This window comes from Chrysochloris asiatica, unplaced genomic scaffold (assembly GCF_000296735.1).
Source record: "Chrysochloris asiatica unplaced genomic scaffold, ChrAsi1.0 scaffold00249, whole genome shotgun sequence".
Classification (NCBI taxonomy): Eukaryota; Metazoa; Chordata; class Mammalia; order Afrosoricida; family Chrysochloridae; genus Chrysochloris; species Chrysochloris asiatica.
This window is the reverse complement of record NW_006408767.1, coordinates 2,434,810-2,444,472: the sequence shown is the minus strand read 5'-3', so window position 1 is coordinate 2,444,472 and position 9,663 is coordinate 2,434,810. Positions and strand designations below refer to the sequence as shown.

At 39.3% G+C, this 9,663-nt stretch overlaps 1 protein-coding gene across 1 annotated transcript in view; it reads left to right on the top strand.

Moving 5' to 3' along the window:
* Positions 1-9,663, top strand: part of GALNTL5 (UDP-N-acetyl-alpha-D-galactosamine:polypeptide N-acetylgalactosaminyltransferase-like 5) — a 68,929-nt gene that overhangs the window by 6,806 nt on the left and 52,460 nt on the right. Inside the window, exons 2-3 of the mRNA XM_006873701.1 lie at positions 1,645-1,760; positions 9,009-9,175. Of these exons, the coding sequence (XP_006873763.1) occupies positions 1,645-1,760; positions 9,009-9,175 (283 nt within the window). The remainder of the gene's footprint in view (positions 1-1,644; positions 1,761-9,008; positions 9,176-9,663) is intronic.

Here is a 9,663-nt window from a genome sequence, read left to right as displayed (position 1 = left end):
CGGTTCCAACCCATAGCGACCCTGTACAGGGTTTCCAAGGGTGTAAATCTTTACGGGAGTAGAAAGCCTTATCTTTCTCCCGCCGAGCGGCTGGTAGTTTCGAACTGCTGACCTTAAGGTTCGCAGCCCGATTCGTAACCACTACGCTACCAGAGCTCCTTTACAGTACATAGCCACTAAGAAAACCTTATTACACGATTCAAATTTCTTAAAACTTTTTGGAAGTTGTTCTTTAAGTCTTCCATCGTTTACTTGTAACAGTATATATTGATAGGCCTACCTGTTTCTTTATTTTGTTGCACTATTATTTAATGTATACAAGCTATTGCTGTGGTGTCTTTACTGTGAACTTGCATCTCAGTATAAAATTACTTCCTGTAATGCTCCTCCCAGTGAATTTTACAATTCTAAGGCATATTTTAGAGTCCTGGTGTGGTACTGTGGGTTAGTGCACCAGACGGCAAAACTGTTTGAACTGCAAAGTCAGCAGCTCAAGCTCACCAGCTCCTCCTTGGAAACCCTATACAGGGTCGGTATGGGTCAGCACTGACTCAACGGCATTTAACAAGAAGTCATATTTTGACTCCTGTATTCTTTGACCATTCTTTCTTTCACTTTTAACCACTGTGAGTTCAGTTTATCTTTTATGATTGCAGTTTGATTGTTGTTTCTACTCAAGAGTTTTTTTATCTTTTAACAGTGAAATTCCCTTGATTTCATTTATTGTTGTGACTGATGCATTGGATTTTCCTATATTTTATGCTCTCTAAAGCTCTGGTAGCATAGTGGTTACGAATCGGGCTGCGAGCCGTAAGGTCAGAAGTTCGAAACTACCAGCTGTTCCGTGGGAGAAAGATGGAGCATTCTGCTCCCGTAAAGATTTACAGCCTCGGAAACCCTGTACAGGGTCGCTATGAGTCGGAACCGACTCCGTGGCACATAATAACAACAACAAAGCTGCTATGGGTCAGAATCAACTCAATGGCACTTAACAACAACAACAATGGAATTTTAGGTGTCCTGGTGTGGTACTGTGGGTTAATTCGCCAGACTGCAAAGCTGTTTGAACTGCAAGGTTGGTGGTTCAAGCTCACCAGCTGCTCCTTGGAAACCCTTTACAGGGTCACTATGGGTCAGAATCGACTCAACGGCAACAATGGAATTTTAGGAGTCCTGGTGTGGCATTGTGAGCTAATGCCACAGACTGCAAAGTCACTTGAACTATAAGGTCGGTGGTTCAAGCTCACCAGCTGCTCCGTGGAAACCCTATACAGTGTTGCTATGGGTCGGAACCAACTCAATGGCACTTAACAACAACAACAATGAAATTTTGGGGGAAAGGTTTCAGCTCTCATTCTCTCACCTCCCTTTGTTAGAGAAAGTGAGTGACTGGAAAGAAACTAGTTGTTCAGAAAGAAACTAGTTGTTCAGACTTTGCTAAGGAATCTGCTTTAATTTGGGTAAATATTTGGGCTCTTACCTTGAGCTTTAACGTCTGAGTAATTGTTTAAGTTTAAAGAAAACGACTCAGCTTTATTACAGTAGGAGTGAATTCAGCAAGTAATTGTTCTTATTGTCTTGCATTAATGTGATGGTGGTAAACCTTTCCAGATCTGACTCCTATTAACTTTCCTTACAGACAAGGGTTTTAACTCTTCGAAACCAGAACTTATCCATGGACTTTTCAAATATGGATTCAATATTATTGTCAGTAGAAGCCTGGGCAAAGAAAGAGATGTGCCAGATTCCAGGAATGCAATGTACGTCCCTCCAACTAATTTTGTAAATAAACAGTTACAAGCTAGATTTTAATTTTAGCACATTAGAAATCTCATATTAGAGATTCCTGCTTTTAGGATTTGAAATCAGATGATCTTAAGAATCTAGTTAGTTCAAGATTCTAGAACTTACAGTGTAGAGAGTATCTTCCTCCTTGGCATACAGAAATGAGTCACCTACCATATCTTTTTTATTAAATAGCTAATAAGTATAGCACACCAAGAAGACTTCAGACACCCACCTCTTTTTAATTCAAAGTCTGCCTTTGATTATCCCTTCAATTGTTTGTGTTAATGTCTTTTTAATAGCTTCTGATGATCTCCAGCCAACAAAGAGGATCCTTATTATTATTGTTAATTTCTGTAGAGTCAGTTCCGACTCATAGTGACCCTGTATAAGGTTTTCGAGGCTATAATTTTTTTATGGAAGAAGTCTTTAAGTTCAGAAAATAGGTAGCTGCTAGTAATACAGAGACAAAGGCCTGGTATGAGGAAACAGAAGAAAGCAGGCCCATGGTAACTTGGCAGAATGTAACACAAACCTTCAAATCAATAAAATTCCTAGAGCATTAAATATCACTTATCTTAATGCTTTCTTATAAGCTATCTAGGTCACATTAAAAGAAAAATAATGCATACAAACCAGTTAGAGGATTCTTTTCTCAATATCTAACAAAGGAAGGTCAGTACTTTTAAATACCTATTAAGTTATACCTTTTCAAGTCACCATTTCTTCCCTCACAATCTCATCTTCTAAAATAGTGTAATTCCCTTTATTTCCTTCCCCATTGCATGATTATTTGTTAGGAGATGCAGAAAGTGCCAAAAGATTTATCTAAAGAGTGCAACAGGGCAATCAATTTTAGTGTGCAAAATATTAACTTACATAATATATATTGATTTGCATAAATTCAACTTTAAACGAAATACATTTCAACAGCTAAGTATAGCTAGGAGTTCTGTATGGCACTGGAGGATAAGCACTGAATTGCAAGGTTGGTTTGAACCACAACAGCCACTCCTTGGAGACCCTATACAGAGGCAGTATGACTCGATGGTACTTAACAACAGTAATAAGAATAGCTAGCTGGAGTCCAAGCTCTTTAACTCTGTCAGTAAGAGTGTAGAAGCACCCTACTGTGCCAGGAACTCTCCTATCCAAAAATACAAATCTCACCGACTTTGTGGGTCAGTGACCCTAGTTTACTGGTTCTGTGCTGTTGTCATCTCATGTCATCTTCGGTGGCACAGCCCTCTTTGATTCTGGGTCTAGGAGGTTCTCAATGCAGAGACCGTAGATCCAAAAGAGGCAGTCCACTCCCAGCTCTTTTTTGTGATGACAGTGAGGTCTCCCAGCCTCTGAAATTGGCTCCTTTTAAGAGTAGCAGGATGTTCAATCTAGCAATGCCAATCAAGGGTCCCATGCATATTATTGTTGTTGTTGTTTTACGTGCTGTGGAGTCGGTTCCGACTCATAGTGACCCTGCACAGGGTTTCCGAGGCTGTAATTCTTTAAGGGAGCAGAAAACTTCATCTTTCTCCTGCAGAACAGCTGGTAGTTTCGAACTGCTGACCGTGAGATTAGCAGCCCAATTTGTAACCACTACGCTGCTGCAAAGTCAAACATTTGAACTGCAAGGTCGGCAGTTCATGCTCACCAGCTGCTCCTGGGAAACCCTCTACAGGGTCACTATGGGTCAGAATTGACTCGACTCAATGGCACTTAACAACAACAAACAACATAAGACCATAGCTAGGCTAGCCATACTAAAGCAACTCACTGCATCACAACAAGTATGTCTCTCCTTTTATTTGAGTTTTCTTAAGTATCTCTCTGAAATAGCTTGTAGGCTTCAGTGTATAGGTATTAAAATCTGTTAAGATTTTATCATAAGATAAAAGATTTATCTCTATGTATTTTATATTTTGATGCTATATTAAGTAATATCTTTAAATTTTCTATTTCCAATTGTTTGTTGCTAGTATATGAATATATAATTGAGTGCTATATATTAACCTTGCATTTTGTACCAAGGCCTAAACTCAAAAGACCCTAAATCTGTATCCTAAATCTCTTATTAGTTATACTAGTTACTTTCCACTCCTCTTTTACATCCCATTGTAGTTGCTATGTAGATGGGCATGGAGTTGAGAATAAATACACTTTCACTTCTTTATTTCTAATCTGGACACTTTCATTACTTTCTCCTGACTTAACTGAATAGTCTAAAACCTCCAGTACAATGTTAAACAGAAATGGGGGAAAGTAGACATCTTTGCCCTGTTCTTGTTCTTAGGGTAAAATACCCAGTCTTCACCATTAAGCAAATTTTTTTGTAGATGACATTTTTCAAATCAAAGATTTCCTTTCTATTCCTAGCATGCTGGAATTTTTCATCAGACACAGATGTTGGGAGGGGGACAAGTTTGTAGTGTTAAGTAGTTGCTCTTACTTATCTCCCAATGAGTAAAAACTAGCACAGACTGAGAGTTCAGAACTCTGGGTGGCAGCTAAAGTGTTGGAGAGCCAAGGGGGCGGGGGGCGGGGGGCGGGTGTGTGTGTCCAGAAACAAGGGCATGGAAGAGTGGGGACAGCACAGCAGTGTAGAGATCCTAGCTGCTGCCGCCTGTGGGATGCGGCTCACTGGGACCCATCTTTAGGTGGAGATGGGCTACACTCCAAACAAAGAACACAGGAGGGGAACATAACTGAAGCTATAGCCCAACATTTACAGTGACACAGACTGGCTGTGGGAGTTCACAAGCCATGCACTTAGGAGGAGGGGTCAAGGAAGACTAAGGCATTTTGAGTAAGTGCTGTTGAATCATCCTAAAACCTGAAGTGGATGAGTTCTAGGACCTACACATAAAGACTTCAGACTAGTAATTCAGAAGGGAGTTACAGACTCACTACTCACATCGGGACATTGTGGAAGAGTCTGTGCAGGAACACCAGTAAGAGAAAGACATAAAGTACTTTACCTTCACTTCAGGAAAGCTGAGTTCCATCACTTAGATCTGTGTCCTTGGCCAGTGCAAACTCCCATACATGCAGAGCCTAAGCCTTTCCAAACTCTACATGAGACAGTAAAGGAAAATCCCAGAAGGGTGCTCAGTAATCATAACCAGATGACAGGGCAGCTGATAGATCAGCAAAGTCACCTTAAGAAAACCCAGCCAGCTTATCTTTTAGATAAGCACGAAGACATTTGTTGTTGTTAAGTGCAGTCAAGTCGGTTCAGACCCATAGCAACCCTGTATAGGGTTTCCAAAGAGTGGATGGTGAGCTTGAACCTCCAACCTTGAGGTTCAAACCAACTTTGCAGTCCAGTGCATTAACCCCCAGCACCACACCAGGACTCTGCGCAGACACTTAAAGCATCCAGATAAAACCTTACACAGAACTCAGCGCTGGAAAAAGAAATCCCAAGGTCAAGTATGCCCTCTGGTGGTTTTAGAGAAAATGTTAAGCACCTTCGCGTTGGTTAGGACTGATTGTTGTTGTTGTTGTTAAGTGCTGTGGAGTCGGTTCCGACTCATAGCGACCCTGTACAGGATTTCCGAGGCTGTAAATCTTCACGGGAGCAGAAAGCCTCATCTTTCTCCCATGGAACAGCTGATAGTTTCAACCTGCTGACCTTGAGGTTCACAGCCCAATTTGTAACCACTATGCTACCTGTGACCCCTGTATATAGGGTTTTGAGAGTGGCTGTGGTTTGAACCGCTGGCCATGCAATTAGCAGGTTAGTACTTATTCTATTGTGTCACACCAGAACTCCAGAGAAAATAGCAGAGCTCAATCTGACAAATATAATACCTGTAAAAATCAGAAAACTTAAATAATATTTTTTAGAGATATAAAAATGCCCCAAGTTCAGCAACAACAAAAATTAGTAAAACATAAAACCATAAGAGAAACTGAAAGGAAAGCATGAAGAGAATTTTTTTTCTTATGGAGATCGGGTTAATGTGGAAAAAATTAAAAACTCCAGATACTGTTGCTAATTTTATTTAAAGAAAGCAAAAATCACACCAAGACCTAACTAACCGAAATTAAGAACCAAATTGAGAAATGGAATGATATCCTCAATAGGAATGAATATCTTAAAACTTTTTAAAAACAAAATTAATGACGCTGAAGAACAAAGCATTTTAATTAGAAAATGCAAGAGAAACGCCCAACAATAGTCATGAATAGAAAGAAGACAGGATACGTGAACTAGAAGACAAAGTAACTGAACTTATCAAGCCTCAAGAGAAACAAGAGAAAAGAAAAAAAGAGAACAGAGCCCAGTGGAAATGTGAGACTCAACAAGGAAGCTTAAAGATAGGAGTTACTGGAATTCCAGAGCACCGAAACTTTTGTTGCCTTCATGTGCTGATGTGACACAACTCAAAATGAGGACATTAACAGTAAGAATGTATAATGCCTGAAACATGAATGTAGAAATATTGAAAGGTGCAAAATCTTACATACAAAGATTGATAACCTAGGCAATAGTGAGTTGAAAGGGACTGTTTGTTAATGGCCATTTTGAATCAGACAATCATACGATCTACTACATCAGACATGACAAATTGAAGAGGAATGGTATTGCATTCATTGTTAAAAAGAAAACTTTGGTCCTGCGGTACAATACTGTCAGTGATAATGTCCAGACTCATACTAGGAACAACAGCAAATATGACTATTATTCAGATGAAGAAACTGAATATTTTTACCAAATTCTCCAGTCTTCAGTTGATCAAACATGCAGTCAAATGTATAAATGAGATTAGTCTAAATCAGTGTTTCCCAAATTGAGATCCATGCATAAATTTTCAGAGGTCTACAAATCATCCATGATCATTTTCACATTTTTGTTCACATTTTTATGTAATTTTATAAAATCACTATATATATACACATACTGAAACATTAATGACTATTGTCGCTCAATTTCAGCAGGTAATAAAAAAAAAAAAAAAAGAGTGACAGACTTAATAGATAAATGATACCAAACTGAGACAGATCTAATATATACACTGTTAAAATGAAGTCAAATGACTTTACAGTATACTGTATCACTCATTTTTGTTAACCATATTTTAAACACAAAAGAATGCTAGGATCTGAGAAAGAACGATGCTTCCATACAAAGTTCAGCTTTGGAAACGCTACATAGCAGTACTACTGTGACCTATAAGTCTGCAGCTGCTCCTGGGAAACCCTATACAGGGTTGCTGTGAGTCAAACCAACTCAAGGGCACTTAATAACAACAAAGTAAGAGGTAGAGAGTGAGGTGGCACTATAGAACAAGCACAAGACTATAAACTACTTACAACAATAAACCAATAGCAGCTCCACAGGAGATAGATGAGGCTTTCTGTTCTGGCAAAGATTTACAGTTTCGGAAACCCTGTACAGGGTTGCTATGAGTCAGAATCCACTCAAAGCACTTACTTAACAACAACATGTAAGAGCTATAAGCACAAGGGGCGTCTACCGGTCTTTGCTTATATACACATGCTTCAGGAACATTTGTTGTTGCTGTTTCTCGTGTCGTTGAGTCAGTTCTAACTCATAGTGATCTTGTATAGGGTTTCCAAGGAGGTGGATTTGAACTGCCAACCTTGTGGTAAACAGTCCAGTTCTTATCCTAAGAACTTGAAAGTCATTAAAGTCAACATCAGAGGCTGAGATCTTATTTTCTCTTCAAAAGAAATTTAAACATTACCCAAATTTGTCTTGTCTTTATTATTTTGTGCTACATCAACTTCCTCTCTGATAACTCAGTGGTCTTTTTGAAAAATTTCCCTACATGCTTATGTAAAGCCATGTTTTTTCACTTAGAGTTTCATACCTTGTGCGGGATGTTACCCTTACCCCTCCTTCCCATCTATTCAGATCTTTCTGATAATTAGCTCTTCATTGGACCTGTGAATTTTTTTAATTTGGGGAAAGAGAAAGTCCTAAAAGTTTTTCCTTAAGTACTAGACTATTAGACATGCTGATGTCAGCCATAGTCTGACAAGAAATGGAACAAACCCAGGATGCAGAGAGAAAATCAACAGCATGATCACTACATACAGAGCGTTTATATGGGTTAATGCGCTGGACTGCAAGGGTGGTTTGAACTGCAAGGCTGCGGTTCAAGCTCACCAGAGACTGGCTCCTCAGTAACCCTATACACAGTCTCTATGAGTTAGAGCCAACTCGACATCACTTCAAAACAACAACAGCATACTATATCCCAGGCACTGGTCTGAGCATTTTACATTCACACTATCTTCATAACCCTAAGAGGTAGGTTGATGGGCGTGTTATCATTATAAATATCATTCCCAGATGTAAAGAGAAGAGAAGAGAGGAAAGAGTACAGGTGCCTTTCAAGCCACGAGTTCAGTCGGGCTTGAAGGCTCCAGCTGCTCTCCTGACACGAAGTCTTCCAAGACATTTAAGTTGCTCACAATATACCTCCTATCATTTTCTTAAGCTCCAGTGCATTTCTACCACTTACAACCAAAGGTTTCCTAGCAAACAATATAGTGACCCAATTATTGTTGTGATTGTTGTCGTTAAGTGCCGTGGAGTTGGTTCCGACTCATAGCGATCCTGTATAGGATTTCCAAGGAGCAGCTGGTGAGTTTGAACTGCTGACCTTACTCTTCAAACTGAACTTGCAGTCCAGTGTATTATCCTACAGTGCCACACCAGGACTCCAAAACAATTATTAACAGTTAATAACTAATGTTACTAGAATTCAGCTTCTATTTTCCCTTTATATGCAAAACAATAAAACATTTTTTGCCAAACACCTGGAAAAAACCCAACAACACCACACTCACTATATTTCTTTGTTTCAGTAGCCTACACAAAGAGAACACTAGAGTATAGTCTTTTCTTTGAAGATCGTACAACAGGATTTTTGAATAAATGGTTGGTGGGTTTGAACCACTGATCTTGTGGAGCAATTCAGTGTGTATCCTACAAAGCAACAACAAAAAAAAAAAAACTAAGATGATCAACACAGTGTCTCAGGAAAGAGCAATTATTACTGGCATTAAGAAAAGGAGAAATGATTCAGAAAATATTAGAACGTCACTAGAAGTCAGAGCTATTTCTGTATCTTTATTTTTGTGTTTTTAAATGTTAGGGGGGGAAAATTAAAATGAGGTGATTAAATTAGATTTTAAAACATGTAAGGCATTCAAGTGAATCATTTTCTTCCTTTTATTTATGTTTGCAGGTGTCTTAAAAAGCAATATCCAAAACATCTGCCTACTGCTAGTGTTATTATTTGCTTCTATAATGAAGAATTTAATGCATTGTTTCGGACACTGACAAGTGTCATAAACCTCACTCCACACCACCTCCTGGAAGAAATTATTTTGGTTGATGACAAGAGTGAATTTGGTAAGATGAAATACTAGTAATCTATCTAATCTACTTTGGAGGCAGTCTTATCCCTTATGATGCCTGAGATTTTTATTCAAAGAATTTGAGGGGCAAGCGAAACTACCAGCTGCTCCACAGGACAAAGATGAGGCATTCTGCTCCTGTAAAGATTTACAGCCTCGGAAACCCTGTGCAGGGTCACTATGAGTCAGAACCAACTCCACGGTACTTAACAACAACAGTCAGGCAGTCACCCTGCTAGGTGCTCAGGCAAATGAGGCGACGAGTGCTTCCAAGAGACTACGAGGAAGAAGTGGCATCTAAAATGAGGTCTGAAGGATGAGCTAGAGTTATCCAGGTGAAGAGAAGGGAAAGGCATTTTAGGGAGAGGAAATAGCATTGGAAAAAGCCCAGGGGCAAGAGAGAAGATGGTGAGTTTGGAATATTTGGGAAGGTGGAATGTAGGGAGGGGAGGAGTGGATAAAATCAGACATCAAATGGAACCA